Source organism: Monodelphis domestica, chromosome 2 (assembly GCF_027887165.1).
Source record: "Monodelphis domestica isolate mMonDom1 chromosome 2, mMonDom1.pri, whole genome shotgun sequence".
Classification (NCBI taxonomy): Eukaryota; Metazoa; Chordata; class Mammalia; order Didelphimorphia; family Didelphidae; genus Monodelphis; species Monodelphis domestica.
In genome coordinates, this window is record NC_077228.1 from 290,511,423 (window position 1) to 290,532,790 (window position 21,368).

General features: G+C 38.9%; 1 protein-coding gene across 2 annotated transcripts in view; it reads right to left on the minus strand.

The window, feature by feature from the left end:
* Window positions 1-13,513: 13,513 nt before the first annotated feature.
* The window catches only part of CLIC5 (chloride intracellular channel 5), a 254,156-nt gene continuing 246,301 nt past the window's right edge, over window positions 13,514-21,368 (minus strand). For both annotated transcript variants that reach the window (XM_056818344.1, XM_056818345.1), the window contains one exon: window positions 13,514-19,624. In XM_056818344.1, coding sequence (XP_056674322.1) covers window positions 19,457-19,624 — 168 coding nt within the window. In that variant the 3' untranslated portion in view covers window positions 13,514-19,456. The remainder of the gene's footprint in view (window positions 19,625-21,368) is intronic.

Here is a 21,368-nt window from a genome sequence, read left to right on the forward strand (position 1 = left end):
AGGGACAGTTTTGTTCCTCTGCATCCCCAATTCTTAGTACAGTGCCTGGCATATAGCACAATAAATGCTTCTTGCCTGCCTGACTTCATTTTTATGAAACTATTTCCTTCTCTGCCAAAGGAAGAACCTAAATTATTAGTCCAATTTCCTTTCTCCAGGTGGGAGCAAATTAATACCCAGATAAGCATTTGTCCTATACTTAGATATCTCTGCAGACATGAGATTCAACTTCATTCCATGGTCATTTTTGGGATCTCACAGACCATTTAAAAGGAAAACATTATACACAGAAACGATACCCTGTGGTACAACCGAATGTAATGGACTTCTCTATTAGCAGCAATGCAAAGATCCAGGAAAAGTCTGAGGTACTTAAGAGAAAGAACACTATCCACATCCAGAGAAGGAACTGTGGGAATAGAAACACAAAAGAAAAACAACTGCTTGATCACATGGGTCAATGGGGATATGGTTGGGGTTATAGACTCTAAATGATCACCCTGGTGCAAATATCAATAATATGGAAATAGGTCTTGATCTATGACACATATAAAACCCAGTGGAATTGCTTGTCGGCTGGGGGGGGGAGGGAAAGAAAATGATTCTTATAACCAAGGAAAAATATTCTAAATTGATTAATTAAATAAAATTTTCAAAAAAAAATCATCCCCCACTCCCATCATCCTCCTCTCTTCCTCCAACTTCTCTTCTCTCTTCCCTCCTCCCTTCCCTCCTTCCTTCCCTCCTTCACTCCGTCCTTTATTCCTTCCTTCACTCCTTCCTTCCTTCCTTCTTTCCTTCCTTCCTTCCTTCCTTCCTTCACTCCTTCCTTCCTTTCTTTCTTTGTTTCTTCCTTTCCTTCTTCCCTCCTTCCTTCCTTTCTTCCTTCTCTCCCTTCCTTCTTTCCACCTTCCCTCCCTCCCTCTTCCTTTATTCCTTCCTTCCTCTCTCCTTTCCTTCATCTTTGTCTCTTTACTATCTCTTAACCTCAGAGTGAAGGTACATGTGAAATTATCTAATTATTCTTGCTTTTTTTTAATCTTCAAGGGTTCAGAGTTTTACATTTGGGGGCCAGCAATACTTATCCCTTTGCTAGAGATTAGCAGAGATTTTAGAGCTGGTAAGGATCTTAAAAATCTTTTAGACCAGAGGTGTCAGACTCCGGCCACAAGAAAACACAGCAAGCTAAACTTCTGAATATATTGAATAGATTAAAACATAATTTGATAATTCTTAACAAGATAAACGAAACTACCACACATATAATGTATTTTATGGTTTTCAAAATTGATTTTATAGCAAGTAGTGATCAAGTTGTATTTCTAGTTGAAGTAGACACCATAGGTTTAGCCATCTATGCTAGGATTCTATGATAAAATGATGAAAAGAACAATGTAGAGTAAATGATGAATAAATAAAAGATGTTGGGATTGTTGTTTGGCAGATATGGTTGCATGAGAATTAGCCAATATCACATCTAATATTTGGCTAGGGATCTAGTGAATTTTCAGTCAACATTTTCTAGTGATAGCCTTGGAAACAAAATCAGTGAAAAAAATAGGATTAGGAACTAGTAGTCTCCTGAATGCTCACTATTGAGACTTGAGTTAAAAAGGGAGATTACTGTGCTACCCCTATTAAGTACCTAAGACTACCTGATATATTTTAATACTTCCAGAGCATTCCAGGATGATGTTAAAGTAATCCTCTCTGCCATTTTTTCTATTCCCTTCCTTTCCTTTCTTTTTTTTTTGATTGATGCATGGGATGTTGATGATAGTGATAGGAAGAATGACTTCTCTTATTTTAAATCATTTATTGCTGTTGGTCTTATATTCCCATGGGCCTAGTTACCATCCCTGATAAATCTGCCTCTTTTTTCATCCCTGGCTATTAACATAGTGCCTGGCACATAGTATGAATTTAACAAAAGTTTATCCACTTACTGATCATTCAATCTATCTTTATTTGAATATGACAAGAAAAAAGAACTCCCTTAATCAACAGTAGTCTATTCCATTTTTGACTAACTCTCCTCACCAAATAATTCTTTCTTTTATTGATCTGAAACCTGATTCAGAACTAGAAAACTAGTTCTGCCTTCTGATGTCATACAGAATGAAGCCAAACCTTCTTCTTTATGAGTCCTTCAAAATTTGAAGACACTTTGGGGGACTGCCTACTCTTCTCAAATCTATTATTCAGGCTACCCATTGCCATTTTCCTCTCTCATATGCTATCATTCCTCTATGATGTATTTTTTCTGCTTCTGAATCATTTTGGTCACCTTCTCCAGATATGCTTGATCAGTTAATGCCCTTTTAAAAGTGTGTCATGAAGAGAAAGTTCTATTGCAGAGTCCTGGGAATCTTCTACTCATTCTAGATGTTGTAGTTTTATTAATGCAGCCTATAATGAAATTCACTTAATTGGTAGCCATATCAGAGGGTTGGTCCCTCTGAACCATCATGGTCCATTAAAATCTCCAGATTCTCTCCTAATTAACTACTTATAGATTAGAAATTTCCCCAACTTGTCACTTGTTGATTTTTTTTCACCCAGATCTTTACATTTGCATTTGTTAAATTTTACCTTATTATTGTTTAAAAATTATCTAAGTATCATATCCACAGAGACATAAGGGATACTTTTGATGACTTTCTAAAATTACTTGATGTGTGCAGATTGACAGCATTTCCCTAATCTAACAATTTTGTGATCTTATTTAAAAATAATTATACTTTATTTTAACATTTATTTTTTTTAATTCTGAATTCCAAATCCTCTCCCTCCTCCATCCTCTACCCAACCCATTGAGAAGGCAAGCAAAATATAAATGATATGTGTGTGTGTGTGTGTGTTTGTGTTTGTAGGGGAGATATCTCTCTGCCCATAGGGACCTGTCTCTGGTATTTCCATTTTAGCCTAGAGAGAGACCAAGCAAGCAAGGCTTTCTGGGGGTAATTACAGCCCAGTTCACTTGTATGTGCTCGACAATGGTGTTGATATAATCCCCATAGAGGATGCAGAGCATGTGTGAGGAGTTCCCACCAGAAATCTAAACAACGCCCTTGCATTGCTGACAGCTTAATAATGTGACAAAGTTCAGCCCGTTGAACGTCAGGGACAGGAATGCAGCTGGGGCTGGTCTGACCCAAAGCTTTAAAAATATCCCCCGACTCAGACCCAGCATTTGACAAATAACCTTTTCTTAGCCTGCTTGAATGCATCAGACGTAACCAAATGCCATGTAGAGGCCACATGCCACTGTTAAAATGTTAAATGGAGTGGCAAGGCCCATCAAAGCCTCTTGGGGCTGACATTTATCTTTATTATTATTAATAATAATAATGCATATATTGCTTTTGGGGGTGCATTCCACAGTATTTTTGCAGTACTAAATCATGCAGCCATACATCAGCGGGCCTGATAAATCACACAGTAAATCCAAATGCAAGGCAGCTGTCAGGCCAGTCCCAAGAAGGAGGAGGAGGAGGAGGAAGAAGAGAAGGAGGAGGAGACAGAGTTAGTTTAATTACCCTAAAGTGGAGGAACTGAGCAGATTTGCCTGGAAAATAGGCATAATGGCTATCCTGCCCATGCCATTTCCAGAGCTAGATGGAACTACTAGTTTGAGCATTAATGTTATAATTAGGGGGGGGAGTGTTTGGGGGGAATTAAGGTAGGGGGACAAATCTAGACATTAACAAACATCTAAATTCTTGGGGTTTCTATTTTGTCTTGCTTTAGAGTTTTCCCTTCTTCCAAACTAGCCCAGACAATGAGTTCCATATTGAAAATATTCAACAGGAGAAAGTATCTTCTCAACTTTTTCTCTTCTTATTTCTATCCTTCTGTCTGCTTCCTCCTCACTTTCCCCCAACTCTCACCTCTCCCCCTGCCAGTCCCCCCTGCAAAAAAAAATTTTTAAACCTTCCAAAATTGAGGTAACAACAGGCTTTGAGATGGAGCCAGTTCTACAGGCCAAGAGGTTACATATGGAGCCAGCAAATCATAGCCCCATGAAGGATATTACTGAGTTAAAGTTATGTATGGTAAAGCCCAAATCTTAGCGGTATTCATAAAGGGAAAGGTAACTAAATGAAAAGATTTAGCAGACAGCTCATGGATGGGCTTTCCCTTGCTACCCTTTCCCTTTCTCTTTCCCTCTAGCTGGGGAAGGATTTTTTCCCCCTCTGCCAGATTTCCCCTCAAGCTGATGGGAGGTGAAAGACACAACTTTATTTACCAAAGAAGGAACATCCCAGCTGGATTTTAAGTTCATAGACTGTCTGAGGTTGTGTGTGTGTGTGTGTGTGTGTGTTGACTTTTTCCTCAAATGTTTTGGGGGTTACCAGAAAAACCAGGCCTATTCCATGCCCCTCTTAATTTATAAAACCTTGTGTAATTTCAGGGAAATTTAATCCATATGTTTCTGATTCATTTACACTTAATCATCGAAATCTTCTTTTGGAAAGAGTTTGTTTTCTGTCCCAGAAGCCTTTGCTGCCATTTGTTATGAGTCCTGTAAAGACCTCCCATCCCAGCCTGCCCACTTATGAAGCATAAGGAGGTTGTGCTTGGCCAAAAGCAAAACCAACCTGACCACTGAAGGTTTGGGTTTGGTTTGAAATATCAACCTCATGAACTCTGAGTGGGTTCTGGAAATGGGATTGAATTCTCTCTGGCCTCATTGTTTGCACACTGAGAGTAGGAGAGCCTTCCATAAAAATGCTACAACAAGTCAACACACAACCTAATCCTCTGCCAATAAACCTTTGAAAACAGAGAGGAGCTATTGACCAATTCGCATTAGCCTGTCTGGTAATTTATAGGTGAGACTCCTCTTTGGGAACTCTTAGGAAAATACCCTTCTGAACTGAAAAGAATGGTTTAAGAGGTTATCAGAGCAGAGTGAGATATCCCCATACATTTGGAAAAAGCTTTCACATGGCATGATCATCATTGCAGAAAGGTCAGATAGGTCTCCTACACTTCCATCCACAATAGAACATGCTCTGAATGAAAGCCATAATGCCATTGCTTTGATCCAAAATTAACATGTCATTACCAATTTCTGATTAATTGATGCCATTTGGGTCCCCAGGGTTACTGGGTTCCAGTTGAAGGCTGACTTTTAGCAATGAATGACTACCATTTGCAAACCGCAAGACACACATAACTTTTGGCACTTGATAGAACCAAACTTCCATCTCTGAAACTTCTCCTCCCTCCCTTTTTACACTAACCTTATTTTCTCCCAAGGAATTCTTGCTTGCAAATTGTAAATAAATATCTAGGGAACTAAAGTGGTTTTTTGTTGTTGTTGTTTTTCAAATGGTCATCACTTTACATCATGGTGGAATAAGCTTTCCTTTAATTTCCTACCTTTCCTTTCCCTTTCTTCCTTTAGCTACAGAGCTGTTACAGAAGACAAAATGAAAGAGAAAAAGAAAGAAAGAAAGGAAGAAAGAAAGAAAGAAAGAAAGAAAGAAAGAAAGAAAGAAAGAAAGAAAGAAAGAAAGAAAGAAAGAAAGAAAGAAAGAAAGAAAGAAGAAAGAAAGAAAGAAAGAAAGAAAGAAAGAAAGAAAGAAAGAAAGAAAGAAAGAAAGAAAGAAAGAAGAAAGAGAGAGAGAGAAAGAAAGAAAGAAAGAGAGAAAGAAAGAAAGGAAGGAAGGAAGGAAGGAAGGAAGGAAGGAAGGAAGGAAGGAAGGAAGGAAGGAACGAAGGAAGGAAGGAAGGAAGGAAGGAAGGAAGGAAGGAAGGAAGGAGGGAGGGAGAGAGGGAGAAAGAGAAAAAAGAAAGATAGGAAGAAAGACCATGGATCTAGCTGTCGGGATACTGCATTTCTGGTCTCAACCTTACAATTTACTAGCAGTGGGATACTGGGCAAATCTTTTATTTCTCTGGGTCTCTACCCCCCCCCCCCCCCACACACACACAACTGGAAGTGTTGTACTAGATCAGGAGTTCTGTGGTTCTTGGATAGATTTCAGGAGGTCCATGGACGTGGGATAGGAAAAAAATAAATTACATTTTTATTTTGCTATATTTGGTTTCTTTTGTAATCTTGTGTATTTATTTTAAGACACTTTCTAGTTGGGTGACCATGGTCCAATCACTTAACCCCAAATGTCTGGCCTTTACTTTACTAAAACAGAAGGTAATAGTAACAACAAAACAAAACAAAACAAAACATTAGTCTAAGAAGGAAACTACAGGATTAACCAAATGGCCAGTGGGGCCCATGACACCAACAAAGTAAGAAGTCTAGAATTTTAAAATCCCTTTTAGATTAAAAAAAAAAATTCTTTGGTTCTGAGACCAATTGAGGAAAGGACTCTTGGAGGAGGAAGGACCTTACCACAGTCCAGAATGAAGAAGAGATATAAAGTAGGGTCCAATAATGTTACTCTCCTACTTAAAAGTCTCCAGTGGCTTCTTACTACCTACTGAATAAAAATCAAACCTATTTGTTTGGTATTTTAAAACCCTCCCCTCCCCAGCATTATTTTGCTTTTCTAGACTTAATCTCATGTTTCTTCCTGCCTTGTGTTCTCTGCTGCAGCCTAAATTGACAGTTCTCCTGCACCTTCAAACATGCCCTGAGCTTTTCACAGCTACTCTTTCCACTACACTCTCTGTGCTTGGAAGGAACCCCTCCTCCTTTCTCTACTTATTGACTGCAGTTACATCCTTTAAAGTCTAGCCCAAAGTCTACCTCTTCCCTGAAGGAAGTCTTTACTAACCTCTCCACCTCATCTGATCTTGCTTTCCATTTTGTTTGGTTTCTCTTGTGTAAAATATAAAGCATAAAATAGATTTTGAACAATGATACATGTATAACCCAGTGGAATTGCTTGTCAGCTCTGGGAGAAGGGAGTTTGGGGGAAATCATGAATCATGCAACCAAGGAAAAATATTCTAAGTTAATTAATTTTTCAAAATGTATACTTATGTATACATATTCGTATGTTATTGCCTATTAGACAAGGACTATGCCTTATGGAAAATTTATTTCAGTCCACCCGTCACCCCTACCTCCAACACATACACACTGACTTACCACAACCATCCATCTGCACATAGTAGGGATTTCATTAATCAACTTATAAATGTATATTAAATGCCTGTTGTGTTCCAGGCTCTGCTAAGTGTTGGGAATACCAAAAAAAAAATAGTTCCAGCCCTCAAGGAACTTACCATTGAATGGGAGAAATCACATGCAAACAAATATAAATATCTGATCAACTAAAGTGTCATGTTCCTCAAACTATAACCCTGAGATTTGCTCTACTCTCTTCTCTCTGACTGCCTTAATGGCTGGTAGGATTCCCATTCCTCAGCCTCTTGGGGATTCTCTCTTCCTCTAAGATGTAGTCCAAGCAATTGCCTTCTGATCAGTTAGCAACCTGTCAACAAGTGTTGATTCAGGGCTTAATATGTGCCAGGCACTATATGCCGAGTGCTGAAGATGCCAAAAAGGTCAAAAGATAGTCCCTGCCTTCAAAAAGCTTACAGTGGAATGGGGGGGGGGGCAACATAAAAACAAATATAAATATTTACTCAACTAAAATGAGCAAAAGAGATTAAGACAATCTCTATCTTGATGGAGCTCCTGTTCTAATGGGGAGACAACATAAAAACAATGATGGGCAAACACACTCTAGACAAGTTTTATAGAAGGTAATTTGGTGGGACTGGGAAAGGTTTCTTGCAGAAGGTGGGGTTTTGGGCTAACACTTGAAGAAGGCTAGAGAAGTCATTCCAGCATGGAAGATAGGCAGTGAAAATGCCCAGAGTCAGAAGATGTAGGGACTTATTTGAGGAACAATAAAGAGCCCACTATCACTAACATTATAGAGGAAGTGGAGGTGTAAAAAATAGTATAAGAAGACTCAAAAAGATAGGAGGGGGCTAGGTTACTGAAGGGCTATAAAAGTCAAACAGAAGGGCAGCTGGGGTAGCACAGGGTCTATCCACTTCCTTTCAGGTGCCAGACCTAGAGACTGGAGGTCCTAGTTTCAAATCTGGCCTCTGACACTTCCCAACTGTATGACCCTGAGAAAGTTATTTAACCCCCATTTAACCCTAACAGTGTCTTAGCATTGATACCAAGAGAGAAGGTAAAGATTTTTTTAATTTAATTTTTTTAGTCAATTTAGAACATTATTCCTTGGTTACAAAAATAATATGCTTTCCCTCTTTTCCCTCCCCCCCCCCTTCCCGTAGCCAACGCTCAATTCCACTGGGTATTACATGTGTCCTTGATCAGAACCTATTTCCATCTTATTGGTGTTTGCATTAGGATGTTCATTTAGAGTCTACATCCCCAGTCATATCCCCCTTGACCCATGTATTCAGGCAGTTGTTTTTCTTTTGTGTTTCTACTCCCACAGTTTTTCCTCTGAATGTGGATAGTGTTCTTTCTCGTAGATCCCTCCGGGTTGTTCAGGATCACTGCACTGCCACTAATGGAGAAGTCCATTACATTCTATTGTGCCACAGTGTATCAGTCTCTGTGTACAATGTTCTCCTGGTTCTCCTCCTCTCACTCTGCATCACTTCCTGAAGGTCATTCCAGTTCACATGGAATTCCTACAGTTTATTATTCCTTTGAGCACAATAGAATTCCATCAGAGGTGATGGGGAGCCACTGAACATTATTGACTAGGAAAGCAGCAGCATCAGTGTTTTTGGAAGTTAAACTAGTAGCTCAGTCAAAGATGCACTGGACTGGAGCTTGTTGCAGGGAGTTGAGTTAGGAGACTATTGCAGTAGTGAAGGTGTGAGGTGATCTGGGCATGCACTAGGGTGGTAGCAGAGTCAGAGGTGAGAAAGAAGCAAATAAGAGATTACTCCACATATACATTTTTATAACCTTGTCGTCTATCCCTTAGGAATGCAAGTTCCTTATAAGAAGGTATTATTCTCCAGCACCTAGCCCAATTCCAGGCATTATGGTGCCAGGGTGTTTGTCCAATAAACCATTGATAATTGATCCACCAATTTACACTTGACTTTGACCCTTGCATTATATTTTGGACTTTGAATCTGGTACCTCTGTGACTTTAAATTCTTATTTCAGTTTGTGCTCTCCATCCTGTACCCCTGCCCCCATCCTTTAGTTGTTGCTTCTACCTTCTTGGTCCTTTTGGTCCCTAATACTTTATTTTTGTAAACCCTTACCTTTGTCCTAGAATCAATATTAAGTATCAGTTCCAAGGCAGAAGAGTGGTAAGGACTGAATAGTCTGGCTAAGTGACTTGCCCAGGATCACACAGTTAGGAAATATCTGAAGCTAGATCTGAACCCAGGACTTCCCCATCACAGCTGAGACATTACACTGAGCTGGGAGTAAGCAGGGACACACATCTCTGCCCTGTATAACCTAAGGCAGGCTCACTGTAAGAGAAAGGCATTTGCCTGAACTTCCCCTTCATGGTGCTGGGTGAGTGGCTGTGGCTGCCCCACCTCTGAACAAGTGTGTCCCCGTCCTTGTCAGGCTAAGTCGCACCTGCCTGGACTCCTTTCATCAGAACTGCTTCAGATGGTAATTTAGACCTTTTAAAGCCACCTGCCCGACATCCACTCAGGAGATTTCCTTTTATCACAAGCTTATTGAGAGTAACTGGGGCACCTAATTATGGGGCAAGGGAACAGGGTGGGATGATCTGTGTTCTTTGAGGATTAGCCAGCCTCCTTACTGCCAAATCCATGATCACCTGAAAGGAAATCCCAGTGCGGAGCCCAGCAAATTTAGTCCTCCAGATGCCTGAAGGCAAGCAGCTTTGAAACTTGGGCTTCTTTCTCCTTAGTCACTAGGGAGTTCAAAGGCAGTCAGGGCTGAATGGAGCTTCAAGAAATTGCCTTCCCATACAGAACAAGAAGAAAAGAGCAAAAAAAAATGCTCTAAGAATTAGAAGGGTCTTTCTCTGTACCTAGCTTCTATAGTTGGAGAAAAGAAATAAAGGATGTGTAAGTGGTCCATGAGTTTGTCTGGTTGGTCCCACTAAAGAAAGTAGAAAGTGCGTTATGGCCCATGTATGACTGATTCACCTTTTCTGGACTCATCTTCAAAATCTCCTTTATCTTTGATTCTTCATCCAAAAACTTTCTGTTCATATCTTTTGACTATTTATCAGTTGGGGAATGGCTCATATTCTTACTTAAAAAAAAATAACCCTTGACTTCCCATTTTAGAATCAATACTGTGTATTGGTTCCAAGGCAGAAGAATGGTAAAAGCTAGGCAATGGGGTATAAATGACTTGCCCAGGGTCACCCAGCTAGGAAGTGCCTGTGGCCAGATTTGAAGCCAGGACTTGCCTCTCTAGATCTGGTTCTCCAGCCACTGAGCCATTTGGATGCCCTCCTGACTGATATTCTTATAAATTTGACAAAGTTCTCATTAAATTTTAGAAATGAAATCTCCACAGAAGAAACTATCTAAAAATTTTCCACAACTCACAGATTTCCTTCAAAAATCTTCTTTATCTTGAGAACTCAGGGGCACCAGTGTGCTGCTGCTTTTTTTTTTTTTTTTTGGCCAGGGATTGAAGGAACTATACCAGGACAATGGCAAAGTCAGACAGCTCAGGCAAGCAGCAGCAAATGGGCAGTTGAAGAGCCATCAAATGACCTTTGCCATAGGGTTCCTGTTGATATACAGGTTTGGCTTCAGAACTTTTGGCATCAAGCCAGGGACAAGAAATTTCTTTGAAAGGAAGAATTTTGTCTCTACTTTGTCTGGTATTCAAAGCTGGCTTTCTATCACCTGTACAACCAACTTTTCCAGCTTATCTCTGACACATACTCTATTCTCCAGAACTAAGCTATTCTGACATCTCTACCCTCCTTCCCCCAACACACACACGAACACCGGAACACTCTGAGCTCTTTTATCATAGGGCTTTTGCTTACTCATGTTTGTTGTTGTTCAGTCATTTTAGTCATGTCCAACTCTTTGTGACTCCTTTGGAATTTTCTTGGCAAAAATACTGGTATAGTTTGCCATTTCCTTCTGCCCAAAGCTCAATCAATACTTATTACCTGATTAATATGGAGAGGAAGGATCATTTTCTTGGCAGATGACTTCCAAATCTTCATCTATAGTCCTAATCTCTCCCCTGAATTCTTGCCCTTTATTTCCCAATGCTAGCTTGATATATCCATCTGGAAGGATCGCCTCATAAGCACCTCAAGCTCAATATGTCCAAAACTTAATTTTTTGTTTTACCTCTTCCACCCCCCCCCCAAGGCTCCTCTCACATTCCAAATAACTTTCCCCTTTCTGTTGAGGGTATCACCATTCTCCCATTGACCCAAACGACACGTCCCCTTTGGGACTCTCAATCATTGGGTTTTGGGGGATTCCAACTTGCTTTGTCAAATTGAAATGGCTGGATGGTCCACTGTAACTGGCCAGCCCCAGCACTGCTTCCCACTTCACTCAAATGTCTTCTTATCATTGCTAGGGAAACTTCACTGAGAAAGAAGTTCAATCCTCTACTATAGAGTAATGTTGAGAGCATTCTAATATGTACCAGAAGACCTGGCTTCAACTCTTTCTTTTAAAAGCCCTGCTTCCTGTCTTAGAATTGATACCAAGTATAGGTTCCAAAGCAGAAGAGTGGTAAGGGCTAGGCAGTTGGGGTTAAGTGACTTGTCCAGAGTCACACAGCTAGGAAGTGTCTGAGGTCAGATTTAAACCCAAGACCTCCTGTCTTTAGATCTGGTGCTTTAACCGCTAAGTTACCTAGTTGCTTCTTGGTTTCAACTCTTAGTTCTCCTGCTTGTGTTCTGTGTAACTTTAGCAAACTTGTTTAAACATTTTAAGTCTCAGTTTCCTTCCTTTGAAATGATGCCATTGGATGGGATGATGTCAAAAATTCCTTTCTAAATTCCATGGTCCTGTAACTCCTGAATTTCTTTTTAAGAAGTCTAACTCTAGGGGAAGCTATATGGCTCAGTAGACAAAGCTCTAGGCTTAGAGTCAGAAGGTCCTGAATTCAAAGTTGGCCTCAGACACTTCCTAGTTGTGGGCCCTTGGGCAAGTCACTTAACCCCAATTGCCTAGCCCTTATTTTTCCTTCTCTTAGAACTGATGTTTAGTATTGACTCTAAGACAGAAGGTAAGGGTTTAAAAAGAGTCTAGCCCTACATATAGATAAAGTAAATTATCTTAGGTTGTGTAATATAATCTTAAAGAGGGAAAAGAATGATCCTCATCAAAATTCTCTTTCTCACTGGACCTATTATACTATGTCTGTAATGCTTTAATATATGGAAAATCCTAGAAAATTTCAAATATTAACTAACACATGATATTCTACCTCAACTATTGTCATAATCTTCTAATTGTTCTGCTGCCTCAAATCTCTCTCGACCTCAAACAATTCTCCACTTGGCTGCCAAAGTGATTTTCCTTAAGCATTGGTCTGACCATGGATAGAATATGAGGCCTGGAATCAGAAAGACTCTAGTTCAAATCCAGTCTTAGATACTTTCTAACTTTGTGAGATTGAGTACTCTCTTTCCTTCCACTTAGGCAAACAGGATGGATGGAAAGGGAGAGAAATTAGATGTACTTGGTAGACTGTCTCAGAATTCTAGAAGGGAGATGATGGACTGAACTCTTACCAGAAGGAAAGAAGTATTGTGGTCATTGATTTGTAGTTCAACTTGCTCATTTTTGGGGTAAGGAAACTGGAGCCCAAGTTCATAAAAAGTGGCACGCAACAAAACCAGGATGCAAACCAAGGACTTCTATCTTAAAATCCCACACTGTTTCCCCTACATCATCATCTGAGGTTTATTTTCACTGATACCCTTTGGGAAACCCTACCTGGGAATTTCTGGTCAGACATTGATGCTAACTTCATTGCTACCAGCTCCCAGGACACCCATCACTTTGGGATCAGGACTGACAAGTTTTCTGGGGTGACAATGAGCTAAATTCAAGGATATACTTATCCAAATTAACCTAGCAGAGTGCCTTATGCTTAAAATAATCAATAATACATGTTAATAATTGATTATAGAGCAATAGCTTTTGCTACCACCAGAACCCTTTCACTTTTCAGATCAATTATATGAATTTTCTCAGTTCTTCAAACAATGTATCTCTCACTCACCCCAATGTGTTTCCTTTAATAGTCCATAGGAATTACCATGAAGGTAGAATTTTTTGGAAAGATGTGTCTTATGTGGGGATATAGAGAAAGAAGGGGGAAAAGAAAGGATAGTTGGGGGGGGTATAGTCTAGCACAGAACAGCATGGTAATCTAGTCAACTGAGTTTGGGGTTGGTGGAGCCTTCTGGTATCCCAGAAACTATGCCAGTTCTAAAAAGAGAGAGAGAGAGATCAGAGATGAAGATCAAAGATGAGAACATCAATTTCTTTCCTTCTCATTTAGAATATTTCCTTTCAGCATAAAGACTATAGACATATCTCACTATGAATGCTTTCCCCTGAAACAATTTCAGTCCACACACAAAAGAAGTTTGATGACTTTTGTAATATTTGAAAATAAACCAAATTTTATTTGAATCAAGTACCAATCAAAACTGGGGAATAATTTTACAAATGGTTCAGATCCATGAGGAGAAAAAAACTTTTTTTCTTCATTTAAAAAGCATTTTACATTTATTAATGCTTCACAGCAAGTCCTGTTATTTTATCACCATAGTTAAAGGTTTAGTGAGAATCAGGTGACTTTCTCATGGAGCGTATCTGTAAATAAAATGCTCTTTCTTTTGAAAGAAAAAAAGATATATTTAACTCAATCCAAAGATTTAGGAGGGTCTGTCAGAGGTTTAGGACAGAGGGAAAAAGAAAGATAGTCAAACATCTCTATTGGACAATCTTAAGTGCCTGCATAGCCTATATTAAGAGAACTTGCCTAAAACAAGATCTTGAATTTTTGTCTCCTTGAGACTAGGCTTCACCAATAGGGTCTGTTTGAAACATCAATCCCACATTCATTTAGGGAGATATAGTTTATGCAATGAAAGGTGCCTTCTGTTTTTACATCTAAGATCAACTTTATATAAGGGTATAACAGTTCTTTGATAAAATGTGAGCTTGAATTGGAGAAACTTTGGAAGGGATAAGGGAAACATCACATTTTTCTTCTTTCACATATTTTTAAGAAGGTACCAGTGTATAATTGTTAGATTTGAACTCAGAAACCAAATAGAACAAAGGTCGATCTGCCATTTTCTTCCTTGAACATTGAACAGCTCAAAAGGTCACATAAGTTAGAGACAAGTTCCCTCACCAAGAGAAAAGATGACTTGAGAGAGAAGATAACTCTCCAAAATATGCTCTTAAAATGTTTATGAAAAGTAGCAATGTTAAACATTAAAAATGAAGGAGTGAACCTTTGGGAAATAGACTCTTAGCTCTATTATAATTATAAAATTAATGTTTTATCTGTCCAAGAAGGAATATCTTGTATTTGCCCTCTTATTAGGAAGGATTTTTCCTACAGAAAGTAAAAAAAGTTGTCTCACAGAGGTATTCACAAGGAAATTGCTGCAGGTCAATGAAAACTTGGCTGTAGACCTTCACATTTCTCTTATCATAGGTCATTTAAGTTATTAATATTTTCTTCAGAGACCTAATTTTTTTTTGCCTTCCTCTCCTTAATAACTAATTCATCCCAGAAATTTAATTAATAGGATCACAGATCTAGAGCAGAAAAGGAAATTTTGAGGTCATCATCTGGTCCAATCTCTTTATCTTAGAAATGAGAAACATAAGTTCCAGAAGGTTAAGTCATCTGCCCAAGATCATATTGGAAGTTTGTAGCAGAGTGAGAATTTTAACACAGGTACTCTGACTACAAACTCAGATCTTTCCACTGTACCATGTTCTCACTCTTTGGTATTATGGATCCCTGAATGCAGTGCTCACTGAAAACAGTAGGTCCAAAAGCTACAGGATTTCTGCCCAATGTAATTAACATGGGGTGGCAACTGTCTCATATTTCAACTACTCTTACCCATTCACAAATCAAGAAAAGAAAAAAAACCCACACATTTTATGAAGTACTTATATATGCTGATTTAGGGTTCCGGAAACATGGTTACTATATCAATGAGTTTTTTTAAAGAAGAGGAAGAGAGATTTTCTAGGGGAAAACCATCTTTCATTCCATCAATTTTGCACTGTCTAGAAGATAGCGCACCTTTAAGTCCTACTCTTCCTCGGGTCTCATGAAAGACTTTAGCTAGGGAGAAAAATGGCTATGGTTCTTATGAATAGCTCCCTGCTCTAGTTCTAAATAATTAGGATGGACAACAAAGACAGGCTTAGAAGAAATGGAAGGAACTTCATTATTTTGGAAAGTGGGTTGATTGATTGATTTAAATATTTTATCCAGGGCAATTTATGTGGGAGCAACATCTCCTGCTACATAAATAAGTGTTTGATGCACTGCTAAATATGGAACCCTTGATTTTTACACTTAAAAAAAAATATATGATGGTTAATTTCACCATTGAGGTAAAAATGCTCTAGGAATATTAGATTGCTAAAAAAATAAATGCCTTAGTCTGAAACAAATGAGCAACTAAATATAAACAAAATCTAGGAAATTCCACAGAGAAAAGTATGTCCAATTGTTTGGCATCATATGGGCAAAACCCAAAATTATTGATGGCATTTTTTCCCATTTTTCTAGCTGGTTATTTTGGTGTCTGACAGACATGGTCTATATGTAAATGGTAATAATGAACACTTTAAATTCAATTCATTCCATCCAATTCAAACAAGTATTCATTGTATGCCTTCTTCACCAGCTGTGTCTAGGAATTTGCATTGTTACCCCTCTGGTGGCTTTGTAAAAGACAGTCATGGTCACAGCAGGAACCATAAAGTCATCAGACCAACAAGGGAGACTGGTATTAGGATATTCAAATGCTCCCCCCTCCTTTTGAAAAACAGGGTTCTGCTTGTTGAAAGAAATTTTTAAGGTTTGTAAAGAATTAACCTATCATCAGTTGTGTAGTAAATACATACAATGTCATATTGATGAATAGAGATAAGTTGAGTTTCAAAGTTTACTATTCAATTGATTTCTCATATGAATGTACAATAAAGAATTTAAAGAAAGAGAAATTAAAATATAATATGATCTAACACTAAATGATTGTTTTTATGAGTTATTTAAATGTGTTTCTGATTCACACGCAGAGAGATTTTAGTTCTCAGAGAGGTTGGACCAGAGGACCCCTACGGTTTCTTTCGGGTCTAAAATTCTATAGTCTTATGTCTACAAGTTTTGCTTCTAGTCCTGAACATAGGGAAATGTAAGATTAGGGAATATAAGCCTTTTCTTTGCTCTCTATGATTATTTAAATTAACTCACTAGGATTGTATAGTAAGCAGATAGTATGTATGATAATCACCATATGTATGTGCAAATTTCTAGAAAACTATATGTGAGGATTTTCAAAAATATGAGCAGGCAGTAATATTATTGGAGTGATTAAAACTCTAAAAGGTCAAATTGTTAAAGAATCTTGACATGATCTGATCCAACTTCTCAGTTAACAGAAGAAGGTGAAGCCTAGAAAGGGGAAATAATTTGTCCAAGGCCAAACAGTGACTTGGAAGTCCCATGAAAATCCAGATCTTCTGACCCTTATCTCAAAGCTTCCACTATACCTTCTTAATTTTAATTGCTCCAATCAATCCAGTTTTGAGATATAAAAATATGAATATTAATCAAATATGTTATATTATTTTCTATGCACGAGACAAAAAATGCATATCTAAACTGGGTATCATTCAGAAGTGTCAACATGTTATAAATCTCAACTGCTATCTATGATTCTCACACATGGAGTTACCTCAAGCATCAAAATCATTGCTGCTCTAAGGATGCCATTTCTGAGAGATTTTCTCCCTATTGGCTTTGAGGTATCCATCAGAGTGATTTGCATTCCATTTAAAAACTCTCACTATAGCTGCCCCACCTTAGAGCTGTGAGTAGGTATCTGTGTAAGCTCTGGTTCTGCCCTCACTGAGCATGTTTTAAAGGAAAGAAGGGTGAGGGTGCGGAAGCTCATAGAAATGAGAAATGTAAACTCTCTTCTAGGTCATCTAGCTTGTTCTGTAAGGCCAAGGAAGCATTTCTGAGTACGACAGGATTTCACACTAATTAAAAGACCTCTGGGACCATTCAGGACATCAGCCCCCAGGGCCCAATTCAGGACTTTTTTCCTACAGTAAAAATGGTTTATTTCCACATCGAATCTCATGTTTAAACATCTCAAGTAGCAGGGTTTCCATGGAGCCCATGGAACGGTTCCTTGAAAACTAAGAACTGAATTGACTCATTCTATATTTTCAACCCTTCCTTCCCTCTGCCCCCCAGGTCCTATAAAAGTCTTACTGAGTCATTTCCTCCTACAGGCAAAAGGCAAAATATTGAAAATTAAGGTACATCTTTTCTGCTCTCCATCTTCTGGTCAAGGTGTCATTTCCTCTCCAGAATCTCTGGGGAAGAAGAGATTCTCTTGGTACTGTTCCCATGGAGAGATGTATACCTGTATGCCTTGACTATTGTGAGAAATGCTGAATCAAATGCAGTGGTTTTGAGGTGCTCTTAAACTGCTTACTCTACCAACATGAAATAAATAGGGAAGGACTATTGAATCTGGTCCCTGCCCCTATATAGTGTTCCTCATTGTGAAATTATTGGGAGATTGAGCTGGTGGCCACTTCATGTTTTAAGTTCCCTTTTCACAGAATTCTTATGTTACAAAGGAAAAGTGATGGGAGCAAAACCATCAAGCAAAATGTTGTTCAGTCAAAAAAAGGAATTCTTGCAGAGAAAAATGGAAAAGGGGGCAGGGAACAAGATGTGGAGTGAATCAAAGGTATAAAAGCTACCCTTGGGCATCACCACTAAAGGAAAGAAGCACATCTAAATATAAGGCTGCCATCACTAAGGTTGAGACAGGTAAAGGAGAAGCTCATATGATAGAAGGAAGAGTACTATGAAATGGTACTTTTGGCATCCTCTAAAGTTTGGTGCCCTTGGACTAAACTTTGGTCACCCTTCTTTAATTATAGCTCTGATGTAAGTCACCTTTTATAATTGGCAGAGAACTTTTAAGGGTCAGAACCATGACCTGGATGGGTTGGTACATTTCACCAAATGGGATAAAAAAGCAATGTTGAACTCGAGTTCAAAGCACATAGTTCCTTCAGAATGAAAATCTCAAAGAATTTATCCTTAAGATGTTTAGTACTCAAACTATAGCCCCAAAGTAATTTTCATACATTGGAGGCTGCTACTAATATAAATTAATCATTTAAAAGCAACTGGATGAACTTATCTGAGACAGTCAGTAAACAAGGAAAACTAGGAGAAACTAAAGGGAAATCTTTTGGCCATTTCTTAGTTCTTTAGGTGAAAGGCTGATGGTAAAGAGATATACTTCATTCCAAGACTTAGAGAAAAAGAGGTCAGACCTGCCTGGCAGATTTCAACACTTAAGTCCTGCAAAGAATTCATTTTTCTCCCCTCCCCATGAATCAAAACATATACATTGATAAATATATACAGCCCAGTGGTAAGCAAATAGTGCTCAAAGCATCCCCCTAATGGCTGGCAGACCCAGTGGGCCTTTTGGCATCAACACTGCTCCACCCTCTAGCCCTCTCACTCTGGGTCACCAACTTTTCCATTGGTCTGCAAGTACACTGCTTGAAAATTGTGTGTTCACCCTTTTTCACACCATAGTCTGGGAGAAGTGAAAGTCTAGTTCAACAACAGCTAGGCAGCATTATAACTACATCACCAGCACCAAAGGTAGCAGCGTAGCCAGCTATGCCAGTGACTAGAGCAATGTTCAATTCTCTTCATCTAGGACTCATTGGCAAGGGGGTTGCTAAAAGATTCTGGCTGAAAGTATCTCTGCAAGAATCTAGCAATCACCACTCACTGTCATCCTTCTCTCATGTCTTATAACTCTTGTGTCAAGGCAAAATTACTGCCTCTGACAAGATCTACTTGTAAAGTGGCTCATATCCTTAGTCACTGGGGTTAATGAAAAGGGGAGAAGAGGAGCCATGCTCTTAATTCATTCAAGAACATGTTTGAGATGTTGGCAAAGTAGCCAGCTAAATAACTCCAAGTATGAGAGGGCTTCAAGCACTTGGACTAACTAAAATCAGACGAGTGCCTGAAAAGATTAAGTGATGGGATTCTGTCACCTCTACCCTTCAATTTCCCCAATGGTAAGACCGAACGAGTTCAAGATATTTATGAAAGATAGTATGTTAGTGTTATGGTGACATCAGCAAGACATGGTAATGGAAAACAACAACAATAACAACAAAATAAAATTTCCCAATAGGGAAGAGTCTGTGAAGGTGGAGTCTTTGGTGGAGAATAAGTCTTTTTTTGCAGCAGAAACAAAATGAGGTGAGGGAGTGTTCAAGATATGCTGAGTCTCTTGGCTACATCAGCATAAGCCATCTCGATCTCACTGTCAGCTGCACAAGTGTTAGTGAACTCATCTCGTGCATAGGCATTCTTGAGGTATCGCCATAGACCTGTCATCTCTGCAGGGATCTCATAGTTGCGGTATTTCTTGGCTACAATCTGAAACAAAGACAACAGCAATTGATTTAAATGTATCTTTGAATGATTGAAGTAAAAGAAGAGGGAAAAGGTAGCATGACCACTATTTTGGGGGGCAAGTATATTGAGTGTCCTTGGAAGATCACCAGCAGGATATGAGTTTGTTATGTCACCTCTATTGGGATTTTTGTCTGGTCATTTCTAAGTGAGCAAGGCATTAAGAATCATAGAATCGGGGGCAGCTGGGTAGCTCAGTGGATTGAGAGCCAGGCCTGGAGACGGGAGGTCCTGGATTCAAATCTGACCTCAGACACTTCCCAGCTGTGTGACCCTGGGCAAGTCACTTGACCCCCATTGCCTTAAAAAAAAAAGAATCATAGAATTGTATGGTTGAAAGGAAAGTCAGTGGTCATTTGGTTGAAAAACACACAGTGTAGGAAATCCATCCTCTAACACCCTTAAAAAAAACCCCATGGATATACATCCTATGCTTGAATAAAAAACTCATTATTATTGATCAGATCTCATTAAACACACAAAAAAACTAAAACTAAAGCAAAAAACAAAACTTAAGTTGAATCAAGTTCTACCTCCCTGAAATTTCTAATCAATTCAATTAGATTACATTTAAAAAAACACAGAATTGAGGGACTTCTGGACTAAGATGGCTGCAGAGTAGAAGCAAGGGTCTTCTCATCATAACCAATCAATATAAAGTACCTCAAAAGGACAAAAATCAGAATCAGATAAGCAAAGGGGCTCTACCATAGAGCAAAGCCTTGAAGGTAGGCAGGGTTTGGGCATTTCCACACTATAAGGGGGTAAAATTATACCTACCAAAATGTGAGCTAATCACCCCTCCCCTACTCCACTTAGAGCACCAGAGTCAGAGTGAGCATGGGGCAATCTCTAGGTTCTTGGGGGACTGGCTGAAGATACCAAAGACTTACCCCAGAGGGCAGCGAGACTTGGGACCCCAGAAGGCTGATGGACAAGGAGATTGGGCACAGAAATAGGGTAGAGAGGAGCTGCACACAGCAAATGCAATGGAGACTGAAAAATAGCCTCAGGGCAAAAACTGTTCTGTAGCTCAATACACAGAGAGCTCTCTATCCTCCTCGCTGAGATTTCTGACTGGGAAGGGAAGAAAGAACTAATACAGCAATGGCCACCAATACCCAAGAACTACAATTTAGAGCTAACAAAAATAAAATAAAAAAAAAGCCTCTGAATCTGGATAACTTCTATTGAGAAAAACAACAAGAGGAGACAGCAGAGAGCAATAAAAAAAACATTCAAACTTTCCCCAAAAAATGGAAATTGGTCACAAGCTCTTGAGGAACTCAAAAGGGAATTCAAGAACCAAGTAAGAAAGATAGAAGAAACTTGGCAAGAAAAGTGGAAATATGCAAATAGGTCTTGATCAATGACACATGTTAAACTAAGTGGAATTGCGTGTTAGATATGAGAGGGGGTTGAGGGAGGGGAGGGAAAGAACACAAGTCTTGTAACCATGGAAATATATTCTAAATCATCTAATTAAATAAAATTTTCAAAGAAAAGAAAAGAAAAGTGGGAAATAGTTCAAAAAGAAAATAATAGTTTAAAAGACAGAATCTCCCACTTGGAAAAAAGAAGCCCAGAAATCACATGAAATAAGCAAATTAGAGATCAGAACTGACATGCTGGAAGCCATGAAAAGCAGGATAGACCAAACTGAAAAAGAAAATCAAAAGATCATAGCTGAAAACCAGTCTTTAAAGAC